Source organism: Rhinolophus sinicus, linkage group LG16 (genome assembly GCF_036562045.2).
Source record: "Rhinolophus sinicus isolate RSC01 linkage group LG16, ASM3656204v1, whole genome shotgun sequence".
NCBI classification, from domain to species: Eukaryota; Metazoa; Chordata; class Mammalia; order Chiroptera; family Rhinolophidae; genus Rhinolophus; species Rhinolophus sinicus.
The window spans coordinates 16,473,245-16,491,722 of NC_133765.1; the positions used below are offsets into that span (position 1 = coordinate 16,473,245).

The 18,478-nt window shown below is 43.6% G+C and overlaps 1 protein-coding gene across 1 annotated transcript in view; it reads right to left on the minus strand.

Moving 5' to 3' along the window:
• The window catches only part of CRKL (CRK like proto-oncogene, adaptor protein), a 30,187-nt gene extending 12,273 nt beyond the window's left edge, over window positions 1-17,914 (minus strand). Inside the window, exons 1-2 of the mRNA XM_019710170.2 lie at window positions 17,092-17,914; window positions 7,619-8,084 (exon numbers count right to left, since the gene is read on the minus strand). Coding sequence (XP_019565729.1) covers window positions 7,619-8,084; window positions 17,092-17,402 — 777 coding nt within the window. The 5' untranslated portion in view covers window positions 17,403-17,914. The remainder of the gene's footprint in view (window positions 1-7,618; window positions 8,085-17,091) is intronic.
• Window positions 17,915-18,478: the final 564 nt, after the last annotated feature.

Here is an 18,478-nt window from a genome sequence, read left to right on the forward strand (position 1 = left end):
CAAGCACCTGAAAAGATACTCAACATCCAGTAGGGATGGCTGTAATTAAAAAAACACAAAACAAAGAAAGTGTTGGCAAGAATGTAGAGAACTGTCACCCTTGTGTATTACTGGTGGGACTGTAAAGTGATATAGCCACTGTGGAAAAATGTGGCTGTCCCCAAACAATTAAACATAGTTACAATGTGACCTAGCAATTCTGCTAGGCATATACTAAAAAAATTAAAAACAGGTATTCACACAAAAACTTGTAGACAAGTGTTCATAACAACACTATTTTCAATAACCAGTAGGTGGAAATAGCTGGTGTCTATCACCTAATGAAACAGCTAAACAGCCATAAGAAGTTACATGCTACAATGTGGATGAACCTGGGAAAATGAAATAAGCCAGACCCAAAGGACAAATATTGCATGATTCCATGTATATGGGTTTTCTATAATAGGCAAATTCATACAGACAGAAGGTACATTAGAGGTTACCAGAGCCTCAGGTGAGGGGGGCTGGGGAGTTTATTGCTTAATGGTTACAGAGCTTCTGTTTGGGGTGATGAAAAAGTTTTGGAGATAGTGATGACTGTACAACACTGTAAATGTAATGAATATCACTGAATTGTACACCTAAAAATGGTAGATTGTTTTACAGATCTCATCACAATTTTTTTTTTAAAACTTTTACTTATTTGTGTTTTTCCAGAACCCACTAGTTCCAAGTCAAGTAGTTGTTCCAATCTGGTTGTGGAGGGTGCAGCTCACAGTGGCCCATGCGGGGATCGAACTGGCGACCTTGTTGTTAAGAGCACTGTGCTCTAACCAACTGAGCTACCTGGCTGCCCCTCGCCACAATTTTTTTAAATGAATAATGTAACATGCTGAACACCACAGAGTTGTACGTTTTAAATGGGTAAATTGTATGACATGTGAATTATATCTCAATAAAACTGTTTTAAAAAAAGACTGTGGGCTGAGTCCTAGGTGTGCTACGTACCACCTGTGAGACTGTCAGCAAATCACACAAACCTCAAGTTCTAAGTGCATAAAATGGGACGGGTGCCACCTACTCCATAGGGCAGCCATGAGGATTAACTAAAATACTGTGAGGTCCCTAGCTACTGTGTTTCCCTGAAAATAAGACTGGGTCTTATATTAATTTTTGCTCCAAAAGACGCATTAGGGCTTATGTTCAGGGGATGTCATCCTGGAAAATCATGTTAGGGCTTATTTTCCGGTTAGGTCTTATTTTCGGGAAAACACTGTACTGGTTCTTCTTACTGAACAGCTATTACCACACACAGAAAACTAAGGTGAGCATTGATGACCAGCCTGCACCACACTAGAGCCTCAATTTCATGGTTTTCTCACCCAATTTACATATTGAGGAAGGAAAACAAAAACCTTTAAAAAAAACAATCTTCTTTGATTCACAACCCAATGAGAATATGATATGCTGTAAGACAAAAAGTATTATTAAAAATACAAGAACTGCGCAGACGGGTGGCTCAGTTGGTTAGAGCACGAGCTCTGGGCAATGGGGCTGCTGGTACGATTCCCACATGGGCCAGTGAGCTGCGCCCTCCACAACTAGAATGAAGTCAGTGGGGCCAAATGGCTCAGCTGGTTGGAGCGTGGGCTCTCACCACAAGGTTGCCAGTTCGATTCCCGCAGGGATGATGGGCTGTGCCTCCTGCAACTAACAGGGGCAACTGGACCTGGAGCTGAGCTGCGCCCTCTACGGCTAAGATTCAAAGGACAACAACTTGACTTGGAAAAGTCCTGGAAGTATATACTGTTCCCCAATACAGTTCTGTTCCCCTCCCCCAATAAAATCTTCAAAAAAAAGAAAAAATACAAGAACTTTCTAAAGAGTCCTACTTTTGACAGGTACTATGATTAAGGAAAAAGGCATTTTCAGTGCAGAAGTAGAGTCAATCAAATTCCTAAGACTAGGTGCTGGTAAGGATAACTGACACGACATTAAAAACAGAGGGAGGAGGAGCCTGTCGTACTGATGAAATGCCCTGAATTCTTATGAAGCAGCTGAATGCGAGCTTGTGGGCATCTCTGACAAGCCTCTGTGAGAAAGGGCATCACTGCTAGAATGTGACCGGAAGGGAGCCAGTGGCCCCATGACATGTTAGGGAGGCTCTGACCCTGGATGGGTCTCCAGAGCTGAGCCGAATGCTTCGTGATGAACATATACACCCCTGACAGCACGTACGTACAAACTACAGGTCACTTAGCTACAGGAACTCATGGATAATCCTTGAGACATTTAAAAAATACAACTGGCACTACTGAAACCTAGATTTGCTCTGTAGACAACTTCATCTCAGTAAGTACACAGAAGCAGCGACGAAGAAACTGCAAATGTGAAATTTAATTCTGACCAATGACGCAAAACCAACTGGTTGAAGTAGATAACTGAGAATTCCAGACCAGTTAGTCGTGAAGGAAGTGGTACCATGGGCCTTAAGGATGCCAATTCAAAAGATTTTGAAACCAGATGTCATCTAAAGACTAGGAGTTTTGAAATGGGGAGCAGATAATCCAGAAGAAATGTGAACAATACAATCACAGATGACCCCAATGGGAGTGAAGAGTAAGTATCTTGAGAACGCTGGTAAGCTCACACAAAGAACTCTGAGAGTCATAAAAAGCACATGCACCAAAGATGAAAAGATGTCCTTATATTGATAAGGACAGATACCTAAATATTGACTAAACACACTGGCAGACAGGAAGAAGAGTCCAATAGTGGTCTCTTGCCATGGAATTACATCACAGGACACGGGCAGACCTATGAAGGATCAGGTTTCTTGGTTCTGTTAAAACAGGGATGATGGCAAATTCTATAAAATGTAAAAGGTGAGCTTGAAATCAAACCTGCACAAAATTCTGGATGCAATTAGCAAATTATTTATTGCTTGATGACGCTTTAGGATGGGAAATGAGGTGTTTGGAAGGCAGCATGGACTCAACCAAGCACAAGTCACGCCAGACCACAACCTCACCGTCTTTTTTTAGATATGAGACATAGATCAGGAGAGACTGCAGAAGAGGACTTAGTACAAAGATCTGGACTGTGCTTTTATGAAACTGAGGAGGGCGGGAATCAATACGCTAAGAAGACACAATTAGGATTTTAAGATTCAGAGAATTGTACAGATGGTGTAAGACCAAAAAGGAAAAAAAAACCCCAAAAAACCAAAAAACTCAAGGGACAACCGTAGGGCAACGCACTGAAGTCAAATACTGGGCTAGGCAAATGCAGGAAGGGGACAGAGCGGTCTGTTTCTCCCTGGTGAAGAGCTAGAACGCAAGGAACTTAACTACCTGAGTCACCCAATATGGGAGGAACGACCTCAGGAGACTGTGCCCCAGAAGTTCCACAAGGACAGAGACCTATGCTTTGTTCACTGTTGTACTCCAACTACTGTATAAATGCCCGCCACATACGTAATAAGCACTCAAACCTTTGCTGAAGGGGTGAATGTTTTTGGAGGTGTCCAAGTTGAGACCTGAGGGCCACTGGATTTAGATGCTGTAGAAAGCTAAAATCATTAGGAAGATGGTTAGACTAAATGATCTAAGTATTATTACAACTGCCTTTCTTCTTGATTTGTATGAATTCCATCCTAAATCACTTTCAGACTTGACTTACAGCCTGAGAAATGGTTAGTCTTCCTCCACAGTATCTGTTCCACTGATTTTGATTCCCACAGACCCTGACCTCATGTCATCAACTGTTTTCGTAACCCATACCACAGGGGAATGCTCTGCGGAGGCTCCATTTAGACACTCGGACACCACTGTTCATACAGCAAATACTTACGGCTGTGTACACCCAGAGTTAAGTACAATTCTGAGGATGCTAAGAAATTTCTTCCCTTTGTTTTCTAGTCAAGAAAGTATACTGGAATACAAGTGTGTGAGCATAATATGGTCCGAGGGAGACACAAGCATTTGCTCTAATTTATTTTAAAAATCAGTCAATAAAAAGGTAAATTGCCTGCAAACTCCTGAACCCTCTCAGTTGTAAGAAACTGGCTACGTCATACCTCAATGAAGGTAACACAAGAAAAGCGTTAATCTCAGCTTATCCCTTTGACAATATAGCAACAGCCCATTCCCCCTGCATTGTCTTTTGCCACTTTTGCCCAACATACCCAGCACTCTCACCAACCTACAGCTCCTCAGTGGTGTTAGTCTTCTTTACACAAGCTCTTCCTGCTGCCAGAAACGCCTTCCCACATCACCCAGCTAACTTCTATTCACCCATCACAACTCAGCTCAAGAGTTACGTCCTCCAGGAACCCTGTAAGACCAATACCCACCCACACTCCGTCTCCTACCCCCTCTCCACTCTCCCTCCTACTCTGTTACCCGAGCAGTTCCCAACCCTGCTGGTTTCTGTCCCTAGTCTTTCCCTGGATGGTAAGCTTCTTGATGGCAGAACCCTACAAGGCACCCGTTACAGGGTGGCTGCATGAAGATGATTATAGAACAAACTAACACCAACTCTAGAGCCAGGGTGCCTTTTAGGCTCAAAGAATTTAAGTATGCTGCCCAAGATCACACCAGGAAAAGCTGGGACTTGAATTAGGGTCCATGATCTTTCCTAACCATCTTGCCTCTCCACTATGTCAGAGAACACAACTTTGACTACAGGTATTTTATAATGACAATAGCACCCTTGCTCCAAACATTCTCTCTGGCCAATTATCTACTTTTGGAAATGACTACATCACTTCCCTCAGTCTGAGAATGTTCTTGTAGGGTGTGACCTGCTTCCCAGGAGTCCTTCCAGCCCAAGTATACCAAGGACCTGGGAGAGCTCTGTTTTCAAGGAGTAGGGACACCCACCGCTTCCTTTCAAACCAACTTGCTTCTTGAGAAGTGGTGAGTAACAGAGGAATATGGTTAAACACAGGTCTGTTTTAAAAATCTTTTTACTTGCAGGAATGTTCTTTCAAAAATCAAGTTTTATGAAAATACTTGTGAAATTATTCAAGAAATAAAGTTCACTTAAGCCATCACCGTTCTCTGAAATACTATCAAGGGGAATAACGAGGCTGCAATTACCGGTACATTTTGTCCTACTTTTTGTCTCACCTTTCTCATTTTAATTTTAATACTTTTCCTAGTAACCTAATTGCTACAGTCCCAAGAGAGCTGTCTTTAACAAGATCAGACAGGCACCACTAAGTTTTAGAAGATAACACAATTCACAGAAATATTTACTTACGCTATGGCTGAAAGTCTCATTTAAATATACAGAATGAGAAACAACATTACGCGGAATTTGGCACAGGTATATTTCTCGGGTCCCACTTACACTCTTTCTTTGATGAGGCTTACATGGCTGGGTTAGTGTCACAGAGGTTGGTGTCACAGAGAGGTAGAGACCTCTCTCTGGGGTCTGAGAGACTAGGAGAGCTGCGTAACGACCACGTATATGGGTTACCTTAAAATATACATTATTAACCAGACAGCCTCTGTCTCCTCATGCCGGTCTCTCTAAGGCAGGGGTATCCAAACTTTTTTCAACGTTTTTCACCAAGAGCCATATGCAGTAAAATACACAAACAGCCGGGCCACTCACTCGAGGTAAAGTATGTATTGCCTCACCTAGTTTATTTAAGTAAACTAAATATATTTTTGGAATTTGCTGCGGGCCAATAAAAAATGGATCACGGGCCACAGTTGGCCCGCGGGCCGCAGTTTGGACACCCCTGATCTAAGGTAACTAACTATGTATCCACCACCAAGCCTAAGTGATCCCCTCTACTCTCTACAGTCCCCTGTGCACACTCCAAGGAATGCACAGAAATTATGGATTTCTAACATGCACATCTTAGAGCCAGAGGTCAACAGGCAGGTATCCTAAATGGAGTGAGGCGTTAAACCCCAGCTCAGGTAAGAACCCAATTCCTGACTTCCTTTATGGGGCTTAGAATTCTGACTGGGAGCCTCAGGCCCCCAAGGTTCTCACCCTGGTGTGCCAACAATCAGCTGCCCTAACACATGCAAGTCACACCAACTCGGAATCCTAGCTCCCTACTTCTATGAATGACAGATATAAAAATGTCTCAGAAGGCAGAAACCACTATGCAAATGGAAGGTATTTAGGGCCCAGTAAACCCCAAGTTATTTTAGGATGCTGAGGTGTAGACTAGGCCGGAGGTGTGTACCTGTGCAGGGGCAGGTCTGTATGGAGATGGGAAAGCTGGAAGGCCGACTCAGCCAGGACCCACTGTTCGTCCACTGGGAAGTCTAAAAGCAGCTGGGTCCTCCCCAGACCCGACCCTGGTCCTTCCCACAAACCTTACTTTTTCTTTACAGCCAATATGGGAGGGAGAAGTAACCACGGACTCTGAAGGAAACAAACTTTCAGGTGTAGTTTGCTGAGCTATGACTCCTGGTCCAGAGAATACTGAGGGTAACTAATGAAAAAATCCACACCAAACAAATTATAGCTAACTTTTATCTGTGCACAGGCTGTTCTGTGGGTTAAGTTTTGCTGTTTTGAAGCAACAGGCTCTGTTACTTCATCCTTCTGCCATGCACCTAGGCTGTCTCCCAACCCTATCTTGTTTTGACCTTGGGGTAAAAACAGAGAATAATCACTGACTTAATCAACTGCAATCGTATGATACTCACATTGCAGTTTGTGGTTCACAAATTATCAATAAATGAAAAGAGCCCGGATCTGTGGAACCAAATCCCATGTTCTGATACAGTATTTATGGCCAACCTCACTGTAGGCATTTTATACCTCAGTAAAAAGTAACACTAAAAAATACATGGGACCATTCTTGTCAAAATATGAAATTTTAAAACCTATTTTATTTGTCAGATTCTCCTGTCCTTTTTCTCCCCAAGACTGTCATGGTGTTTGTGCTCATATATGGTCACTCTGGGCTTAATCAGATGTCTCACCAAACTTCTACCTTCAGGTAGAAACTGGTATTGGAGTTTCACTACCACCCTCAACAGGCTCATCAACACTGATCTTAAGGACTTCTTTGTATTTCCATAGCCACGGTAATATGCTAAGTTTTGCAAGAATTTTTTTTTAAAGGCAGTTAATGTTTAGTTAGAAGAACATGACTTGGCGATTAAAATGTTCAAGTTCTATTTCATGCTATTATAATTTACAAAATCCTTCATAACACCTGATATATTTTTAAATTATTCCTCTGCCTAACTGAAGAGAAGACATTTATTCATATTTCTCCTCAACTGAACTGAGCGCCATGTTAGGATATGGAATGTACAAATAGCTATGTGTGTCTGTGTTGACTTCGTCTCCAGGTCATAGATATTTCTTAACCATCATCTTTCCTTACTGGAAAGAAGACCAGTTACTGTGAAACTAAATCTATGGGAGCAGAAAAGCAAGCAAGCAGGCTGAGAACCTGGGAGAAACAAGGTAGAGGAAAAAACAAAAGAGTCATGTGGGACATTCACAGTGGATCTTTCAAAAATCACCCAGTTTTCTTATTCCATTGAATATAAGCTTAAATGAGCAGCCATTACTTTGCAGAAACAAAACTAAAACTAAACATGAAAACTGAATGTCAAAGAACCCAAAAAAACCAGCCTTAATAGATTTTTACCTCCAATGCCAAGGCGGTCTTATCATAAGCACAGGGTACTCTTTTCTGGATTGCTTTTGCAAAGACAGGTCCATTCTGTGTGGATGGTAACGGGTTGATCGCTGCTCCCGGAGTATTAGAAATCGCAGGTAGAGGAGTTGTGGTCTGAGGTTGAGCATATGCATGAGCAGGTTCTGGGATCCCATAACTGTTGGAATTCCTATTCCCATGCTTTCCGTGTGGTGAGGATCTCACAAGCTTTTCAACATAAGGGACGGGAATCATCCCAATCCGGCCGTCCTTGTTTCGGGCACTCCACCACTGTTCTTCAGGCTTCTCTATTATCGTCAGGATCTCACCCTTTTTAAAGGGCAGGTCTTCAGCATCATTTCCAGGAAAATCATACAGAGTCCGTACATATTCCACATTTTCTTCTGCTGTAGGCAGGTTGGGTACTGATACAGATCCCATTGGTGGGCTTGGATACCTTACGAGAAAAAAAAAGTTAAGAGAAAAATCTTTCTTTGTATCAGTGTTTGTCAAACTTTTTAATAAACCATTCCGTATAATACATTATCTCCTCCTTACATTCTCAGTAGTTATGAAGGTTCTGTTACAGTTTTACTTTCTAGAGTTTATATTGCAATAAAATATTCTGAATCTGCCTTTTAATATCACATGCCAAGTGCATATACACACACACAACCCATTTTATCTGTTTTATAGGAACCTTTTGTTTACACACAGAGATACCTAGTCTGAATTTATTTTTACAACCTCAAGTTCAGTTCAGTAGCGCCTTCCTCAGAACCCTGTGGCAACCACCAGGGACTCTTCCTCCTGGTTCTAATCTATGGCACGCATCCTGCACACTTCCTTAGGCACCCGCAGAGAAGATGACAAAGACCTCTGTCTCCATGTCCTTCAAAATGCAAAAACCAGAAAAGGGTTTATGTTTTCCAAATTAAAACAAAACAAACAAACAAAACCCTCATATTGCATCTTGTACTAGAATCATCATCTGAACATTCAAATGAAAACTTGTGAAAGTTTTCACTGCATGACTCACAGGCAAGAGTTCTCTCTCCTCTGAGCATCAGTCCATAGACACAACCACACCCCTGTGCTGTGCTCACAGGTGGTATGCACTTGCCTAGGATGTTGCAGATACACTCCCGGAGATAGTGGTAAAAGCACAGTCCCTGCTCTCCAGCAACAGCCCATTTGTAATGCCTTCTGCAAAAGTACAGAGGTGCCGTGTTTCCCCGGAAATAAGACCTAGCTGGACAATCAGCTCTAATGCGTCTTTTGGAGCAAAAATTAATATGAGACCCAGTCTTATTTTACTATAAGACCGAGTATGATGTAATGTTACCATAGTATAATACCGGGTCTAACATAATACTGGGTCTTATATTAATTTTTGTTCCAAAAAAAACGCATCAGAGCTGATTGCCCGGCTAGGTCTTATTTTCGGGGAAACACAGTATCTCTTTACCTAAGAATGTTCTGAAAAGGTGTAAATACACGAAGTTTTAGAAAAAACTATTTTGCCATTAGCATTTTTCCCCCTTAACTTTTCTGAAGTACAAAAGCTAACTAACCAGAGTAACAAACCGCGGGCTTCATCCAAAAAGTCTGCACCTGTTTGACTGCCTGCAGGACCATCACCAGAGCCAGGCTCTAGATAGCCCTGAGGGAATATGCTAGGATACTCCCACTGACTATGGTTTCCAATCAGCTCATGACCATCCTTTCTTTTCCCCCCATTAATGATTTCAAAAGTTATTTCATATAAGAATGTGATCTATGTTGAAGCATTTTATTTTTTAAAAAAAGGTTTCCTTTATAAAAAGAATCACAACATTCAGGGAGAAAAGGAAAACAAGGGGGGAAAAGATATCCCATAGTTCCTGCCCTAAGGAAACTACAGTTCTCCTTCCCTTCTTCTCCCCGCCCACCAGCCTAGTTTATGTCTTTCTTAAAAAAAAATCTTGTGGCAATTTTCCTGCCTAATATCTCACCACAGGCGTTTCCTTCATCACTGGTCTTCATGACCACTTTCACAGGAGGGTACTATTTCATTCAGGCTCACAGAAAGAAATGGTATGCTGCTGCAATGAACATCCCGATGTTTCTGGATATTTAATTTTTCTGTCTCCCTATTTAATCATCCATGTCACAAACACTTTTCACCACATTTTCTCAATGTTGGATTTTTTTGTAAAGCCCAGAATCCCAGATTAAAGAACAGGAACATTTTCATGGCCCTTGGTACATATTGCCACACTACTTTCCAAAGGGCAGAATTCATAATTTGGCAAAACTTGTATCATTTTAATGTAAATGACTAGCTTCACAGTCATCAGGATACCATGGTGATGAGGAGCTTGATTTAAAACCTAAAAGGCCTTATTACTTATTAACAACCAACTAAGGGGCAGATTGCTTACGATCAGTACATCTAAAAAGAGATCGCAGGAATGGTAGGAGCAGCAAGTGTTGACTCTCATCCCCTAAGCCAGGCATTGTTTGCAGTCTTTGCAGACATTAAATTGTTTCATCCTTAGAGCAATCCGGTGAGGCAGATGTTGTTATTATCCCTATTTTACAGCTGAGGAAGCCATAGCAGGGGTTAGATTTGTACTCAGGCAGTCTGGTTCTGGAGTCCTCACTTATAACCTCTAAGGTATATAAGAATTAATGTCATGATGTGTGTGAAACATTCACAACAGTTCCTGACCAGCAGTGAGCATCCAATTCGCTCCCCGCACCACCCCCATTAAAGTACACTCCTCTTCCTATTTCAAGGGCCACAAAGATCCTGTGAAAAGTTTGGGTAGTAACATACATTTCAGATGCTTCACTAAGAGCACAATGGGTTCCATCTCAGACCCCATCCAAGGGTATTTTATTGTTTGTACAGTTAAAAATTAAAAGCAGTTCATTCTACAACGCAGAGCATGAGGACACTAGGACAGCTTCAGTGGGGATTAATGCTAATGAAATCCACTTATGCAGGTATCCACTGGCCTTCCTACTATCTACTAAAAATTTGGGGGACAAACAATGAATTGAAACCAAGTTCCTGCTCTCAAAAGACTAAAAGGCAAGTGAAAGCGTAACATGCAGTTATTATGAGTCATGACAGAAGTTGACAGGGCCAAGGAGTGCTCGAAGGACAGAGTGAGTCCAGCTAAGGGTCAGGAGAACAGGCGAGGAGGTAACGCACAAGAAGCTCAAGATTAGCACCCTTTGAAGTTCAAAGAGTTTGTGGTAGATAGGCTTACATACTTTGGTTCTGCTTCAGAAAAAGGCTAGAGGTCCAAAGGTTCAAAGGCTCCCTTCCCCAGCCTTCCCACAGCTCAGGGGGCACACTGCTGGTTCCTACAAGCACAGACCAGCTTTGCTGGGGAGGCCAGAGGTTGGCAAACGTGTGTAAAAGGTTGCTACATTTGAGGCTTTGTGGACTACCTATGGCCTTTGTCGTATATTCGTTTCTTATGTACAGACTCTTTAAAAATATAATTACGGCGCCAGCCCAGTGGCTCAAGTGGTCGGAGCATTATGCTCCTAACACCGAGGTCCCCTGTTCGATTCCCACATGGGCCAATGAGCTGCGCTCTCTACAGCTAAGATTGTGAACAACTGCTCTCCCTGGAGCTGGGCTGCCGTGAGCAGCCGGAGGTTGGTGGGGGCTACTGTGTGCTGCCATGAGTCGTGAGCGGCTGACCCACGACTGGTGACAGACTGCCTCAGCCAGGGGGAGCGCAAGGCTCATAATACCAGCATGGGCCAGGGAGCTGTGACCTACACAACTAGACTGAGAAGCAATGGCTTGAACCGGAGTGGGGGGTGGGGAGACAGACAAGGGTGGGGGGGGGGAGTTGGAAAACAGAAGAAAATAGAAGGTAAAAGAATCAATTCCAAGAAGATTGGCTAAGTACCTCTCTAGCAAACTGCTCTGGATAAATTACCCCTTCTTTACCACTCAGTGGCATTGAACACTGAAGACCTCTCCCATCCCCAGGCATTCATACCATCACTAACGACTCTCCTTCTATGAGTCTAGACCTCCTTCCACAGCTTCTCTTTCTCTGCTCATTCCAGTTCTGCTCATTCTGGGGATGCCATCTAAACTTAGACTCCCAAATCTATACATTTAGCCCCCATCTCTTTTCTCAATAACAAACCCATCAGATGGCTAACCATCACCTGGCTTCCTGTTGAAAACAATCATCCCCTCATCCTGATCCTTTCTCTTCTAGTCTCTCAATTAAAGACACCATCAATCATCCCTGAAGCCGTACCTCTTCCCTCACCTTCTACTATAAGACCCAGTCATATTTTCAGCGCAACACGGTATTATACATGCAATTATCCAGTGAAGACTGTCAGTTTCCATTTATATTCCCACCGTGTTTGATCTCACAATCCCCTCTCCTTAACAGCACTTGATTAGTCCTACACTCTACTTTCCCTACCCAGTCCCACACCACAGAAGTTTCTAAAACTGGCCATGGCAATTCTCTTCTTAAAAACTTTAGATGACTCCCACTGTTAAACTCATTTATAAAGCACAAGGGGCTCTTTACAATTTAGAATCATTCTTCCTCCTTCCTAGCTTGCTGCCCATCACTCACATTAATTACAACTCCGTGCCTTTCCCAGCATGCACTGCCACTACCTCTTCCACCTCATATACTTGTTCTTATCCTTCAAGAATCAGCTAAAAGAGCACCTCCCCTTTCAAGCCTTCCCTGACCCCTTAATGGATCATACTTGCTCTTAAGCTCCCATGGTATATTTTAATTTGTTCAATATACTGAGATTCTCAAAGACAGAACCATGGTTTACTCCCATTATGTGCCTGGAGTCTAGTACTGGGCTTTGGTATACTCAATATATTGAAATTCCTGTTGATAAAATTAAAATGCCAACGACACAGGGAAGCATTTCCCATTACTGTTTCGATCCTTTTTTTCCCTTCTAAAAACACAAGAGCTTTGCCACTCCAATGCCCGAAACCTGGTTCCACTCTGTTATATAGACAAGGAAATCCCACGTGCCACTGGGCTTGCCTTTCACGCCTCTTCACCTCACTGAAGCTCTCCTCACACTTAACCTCCATTCCGGACTAGCTGCCACATGCCTGGTGGCCCAACCTGACGTGTTAGGATCTTAGCTCAGACTCGAGGATTATCTGAACTCCCACTATTAAGCACTTTTACTTATCAGAACTAAAATATTTTAGCCTGAAGGAACCTAAGAAATAATCTAGTACAATTGTTCAGCTCAAAAAGGAAATTCTTTCTTAGGTAAAAAATTCTGTTGTTTCAGATCTGAGTCTTAAACAAGAGAAATGTCACAAATCAAATGGTTACCAGCGCTTCACCTGCCACGGGAACACAACTCTCAACTGGGCAAGCTTCCATTCCAGGCATAGTGACAATGTTCTTATATCTCCTCGGAACTGAATTAATATGACTGAAACTACCGGTAAGAAGAAACTCAAAGCGTTACTCAGTGCTGAAGTCTATGCTAATCGAAGTTACGGGTACTCCTTCCCCCCTCCTCCTAATTATAAAAGACCAGACCCAAGTTCCCTTAAATATTTAGAAGGGGATGTAGAGGAAGTGTGACCCTACTGCCTGTGGCAGCCTCTGGTCCACGCAGAGGTTGCTTTCTGCCTCACAAGTGTGAAGGTTCCCCTCTGGGTGCCCAGGGTAGGCTGAGCAACCTTTGTCGGTTCTCCCACAGCTACCTTATCATACTAGCTAGCACGGAACTGATCTTTTAAAAAATCTCAGCAACCACTGAACTCAAGAGCATGACAGGGACTGTTGATTCAATGCTAGTATTTCCATTTTAACAGGTACATGCAATACGCAATGTCTGTTGAGTAAAAAACAAGATTTTTCTCTAAGGGTCAACTTGCCTCAGTTTTAAACTTTTTACTTCTCATGATTCTTCTCCTAGCCTTTATACATAAGCAAGAACTGGAAAAGCCAGTTACGCAAAACACCTTCAAGTTTCTAAACCATGGGAAAATGTAGTTCATATCTAAACAATCCACTTAGAACCTTCTAAAACATTATTAAACTGGAAATAACCTCTAGTAAATTTAAAAAAAACACTACCGCTTACCTAACAACTATAACTTAATACACAGAATGTTAAAAATGTTTATGCTCAAAAAACAATGGAAGTGAAAACCACCACAGGTTTTGTTTATCAAATGATTTGTAATATAACAATTACATCCTCGGAAAGAGAATCCTTTAGGGTCATTCAAAATCAACCAAAGCCATCTGACATGATACCTTTTGGGGGTTAAATTTAAAAACCACCACAGGAACACCACAAATACAAAAAGCAATTGCAGTAATAAGATAAACCCAGAGGACACAAAGCTGCAAATATACCAAGTCATCTTTGTTTCTCCTTTCTCTTGCCCCATCATCCCCCTTCCCATCAGCATCAATCTTATCTCCAAAATAGGCATCTCCAAGCCACAGTTTTCTGTCAGTCTATGTCTATATGATCTATGACATATACTATGTCATCAGTCACCATCATTTTGCACCTGGATTACAGTAACAGCCCCAGGTCACTCCCCTGGCTTCAAACTCCTTCCACAGCACCCACTGCACTTTAAATACAATCCAATTTCCTTACCTTAACCACAATATCTCCAAACTCTTCTTATAACCTGTTCCTTTAAGAACCAGACTCCCAATATACTGGTTGGCTTCTCATGTCAGGACTTTGCATAAGCTCTTCTCTATGCTTGGAAGACTCTTCCCCTTAGCCTAAACCTTTCCAAGGCTTGCTTTTCTTGTCTATCCTTAGGTAGTTTCATGCTTTCTCTGACCACATAAGCTCAAGTAAGTCCCTTCTATTATATTTTCTTGGCCTAGGTTTACTTCCTTCATAGCATTTCTTAATTTTGTATTTGATTTATTTTTCTACTTTTCTGCCTCCTCCACTAAAATGTAGTTCCACGATGAAGAAAGCAATGTCTGTCATCCATCTTTCCCAGTACCTATCACTGGGATAAAATCTTCTTGTAAATATTTGAATACAAATATAAAATTAAAAGTTAAGGAACATTCCAATAAAAAAATCAGACTAGAACAAAACAAGCACCAATTCTTAAATTCTAAGTCATACAGTTATGATCTTCTGCTGAGCAAAATTTAAAAAATGAACTATTAGCGAAGGTGTATGAAATTCTGGCTTCAAGAGCTCAGTTATGATGCCTAAAAAGATAAACCATTTAATTTAGCCTGTTTGGGGTGTGAAAAATCATTACACTGAATTTTGCATCTGGCCAAGGTTTTACTAGCCTCTAGATTTCTACAAAGGCTAATAACACATCAAACCAAATCCGTGAATTTCAGGCTTGGGAGAGGCAAAGACTCAGTATAACAAAGTAAATCCAGTCAGGATCTAATTCAGCCAGCATTGTGAAGGCCCTCTGAGATACCAGGGAAAATGCAAAACTAAATTACAGCAACACGCCTGGGGCGGAGGGCATAGAGAAGAACTAATCAAAGCTGAGTGTGAGGGGGAGGGTCAGGGAAAGGTCCTATTATTTGTGAGGAGCCTGGAACAACAGGTAGGATTTCAATACAGTAAGGAGGAGTGGGTGGTTAGGCAGTCAATGAAGAGCCAACAGCCTGCGCAAAGGTTCCGGGAATGAGTGAGCGGCCTAGTGGGGCTGTGGGAAAGGTGGGAGGAGAGGACAGGCATCGGAATCTCCGAAGACACAGTGTATGGAAGATTTGGAGTCGTTTTTGGGGGTAGTGGGAAGCCACTGAGGCATTATCAAGCCATTTACTCACACTTTTTGAAACAGCTATAGTATATAGTACCTGTCACCTCAAAGAAAGCACAATGCCTTGCGCATAGCATGGCTTAATAAATGCCTGAAATTAATAATTCACCTTCCCAAGGTAGGAAAATCATTTACTTAAACACATTACAAAATCTCACTACCGTGGACACTAAGATTCTAATCCCCTATATTGTAATTATGTCATGCTCAAAGTTGAGTCCAATTACCAGCATCTTCGGGGACCTGGAGTTTCACCAGATTCTTGGTGTCTAGGTCTTTGTTACACAGTATTTGATTTATAATCACTTTGTCCCAGTTTTTAAAGTCCATTTACTTCAGCAGTTAATCTCATAGTCATTATACTGTCATGGCTTTGTTTTTCCCCCCTCTATCTCTACTCCACAGAAGCCAACACTTAGGATGCTCCTTCATTAATTATAATACCTTATAATGATTAAAGCTCAGAGTAATCTCATCAGCAAATTCATAAAATCAGAAACATCTCATCCCCCAAAACCTCCTGTCTTTTTAAAATAGATGTTTAAGAAGCAAATTGGACAGTGAAATACCTTTTATTTTTAAAATTCTAGGCAATTTCTTCAGCTCAAATTTGGCATAATTTCAGCTCAAATTTGGCATGAAAGAAATATCTGATAAAATACTGATTAAGGCAAATTAAAGCAAATAATCAAATAAAATAATGCATTTTATTTAGAAAAGGGGATGCTTGATGCTCAGTGTCACTTAGGGTTGTTAACTTTAAAAGGTATTAAATCATTAGACTTAATACAAAAAAAAATCTAAAGTTGAACTACAATAGAATTAAAGTGTCTTTTAAAAATTTCCCTCACTTAAGTAAATATTCTAGCCTTATTCCTCCTTGAAATTAAACCAAATGGATTTTTAGCCTATTAACGGTCCAGCTTGGGAGAAAACTGTAAAATAAAATAAATAAATAAAATGCCCTCACTGAAGCCAATGCACCTTAAGATTTTTTTGTAAGTGATGTATGATAAAATAGAAGGTGTCTGGCTTATTTCAAACCTGGCACCAAGGTATCAACATACAGTTCCGATACTTCACATTTAAAGGTTTTTGCTCCTAAATGCTAAAGCATTTTCATCTGTCGATTGTTCCAAAGGCTGCAGTCCAAGAGTTCTTAACCTGGAGTTCAGAGATCTGCAGGGAGTCCAAGACCCTTGAATGGCGTGCAAACTTGTGTGTGCGTGCATTTTTGGGGGGAGGGAGAATGCCACGGCGATATTCATATTCTCAAAGAAGTGTGTGATCCAAAAAAGGTATAAATAAAAAAATCCCCAAACAACAAAAACCCTCCTTTAGCATGATAACCAAATAAAGAATGTGATGAAAGGCAAAAAGCGTACATTTTAACTACGCAACCGCCGTTAAATCTGTTTAAGACGCATCTCCTTCATCCACAGTGACCCAGATCCTGACACTAGCCCTCCCTTCGGAAAGGCTTCTGGAAAATAATTTGGTTCAGAAGAGGGGGAAATGAGTTCAATGACCACACGCACACACACACACACTCTCTCTCTCTCTTGGACGGACCCCAAGCGAACCAACCCGGCCACTGTTGACCTTCCTCGGGGGTCGGGGTGCGTAGCGCGCCCGGCTGCGGGCGCTCGCGTACCTGGGCGCGGGCTCGATAAGGGTGGTGGTGTCCAGGTAATGGATCTTGTAGAACTCCAGTAGAGCCGGCAAGTGGTCAAACTCCTGGTCCCCGATCTTAAAACGGCGGTTGGGCAGCGAGTTGATGATGTAGTGGGAGACCCGCGAGTTCTCGGACACCGACAGCACATAGTCCCCCGGGCAGGTGGAGGAGTCGCGGACTAGGAACATGCCGTGGCGCTGGCCCTGGAGCCGGGTCTGCGCCTCCTGGCGAGACACCGGCCCCATGTACCAGGCGGAACGGTCTGATGAGTCGAACCTGGCGGAGGACATGGTGTCGGGCAGGGGCTCTGGGGCGGCGGCTGCTCTTGCCCGCTCTGGACGCCTTTGCCCGCCAGACGGCTTTGGGAACGAAGAAGGGCCTCTCGGCACACCTCAAGGCGCGCTTAGAGGGCCGAGCCAGCACCTTCCTCTTGGCTCCGGGCCCGCAGCATCCTCCGCCTCCACCCGCTTGCTCCGGGGCCACCTCACGGAGTGAGCCGGCTCGGGGAATGCCGGGCAGAGCCTGAGGTCGGGGCGGGTGAAGCCGAGCCGCAGCAGAGGCCGCCCCAGGTTCTCGGGATGCTCGGCGTCCGTGGGTGCCTCCAGTCACTCCTGACCTGAAACGCGTCGGCTCCGCGCTCCCACGGATCTGCGCCAACCCCCGCAGACACACCAAACACCGAAGTCCAAAGAGCGTCGCGCCTCTAGGGCGGTTTTGCCCAGCCGGTTCCCAAGAGCTACAGCAACAAAATGGCGGACGCGAGATAAGCGGCCGGCCACCTCCCCCTCCGCTCACCGCGCTCAGTCTGCGCACGCGCGGACTCGCCTACCAGCTGCCGCCGGGACCCTCCCCGTGACGTCGCGCGGCATAGCCAATCAGGAACTCGGCCGTGACGGTCGGGGCGTGCGCCGCTCGCGCGCTATCCCGCGTTCCGGGAGGAGGCTGAGGAGGTGGAGAAGTCGGCGGCGGTGGCGGGCACTCCCTTCCTGGGCCACTGTGCGCCGCCGGGGGCGCTGCCTCTGCCGGGTCTCCCCGCGCTTGCAGGAAAACAGCTGGAGCCGAGAGGGAGAGGCATTTCGAAAACCTGTTCTGGGAACAAAGCGTAACGCGCTGGCCGAACCTCCGGCCCTGGTAGCGTGTCACTGAGGTGACCTGGTGGGCGGAGGAGACCCGCGCTAAAGAGACCCGCGCTAATAAACCCCGATTGGTCGAGGTGTCTCAAGAAGATGATCGTGGGGATTGAGGCGACACTAGATAGGGGGAGTGGGTGACCCTGGCCCGAGGAGGCCTTGTAGGCCTAGGAACCCAGAGTGGCCAGGTGACCCGACAGGCACAAGTGGGAAGTGTAAAGGTTGGATTGACAGGA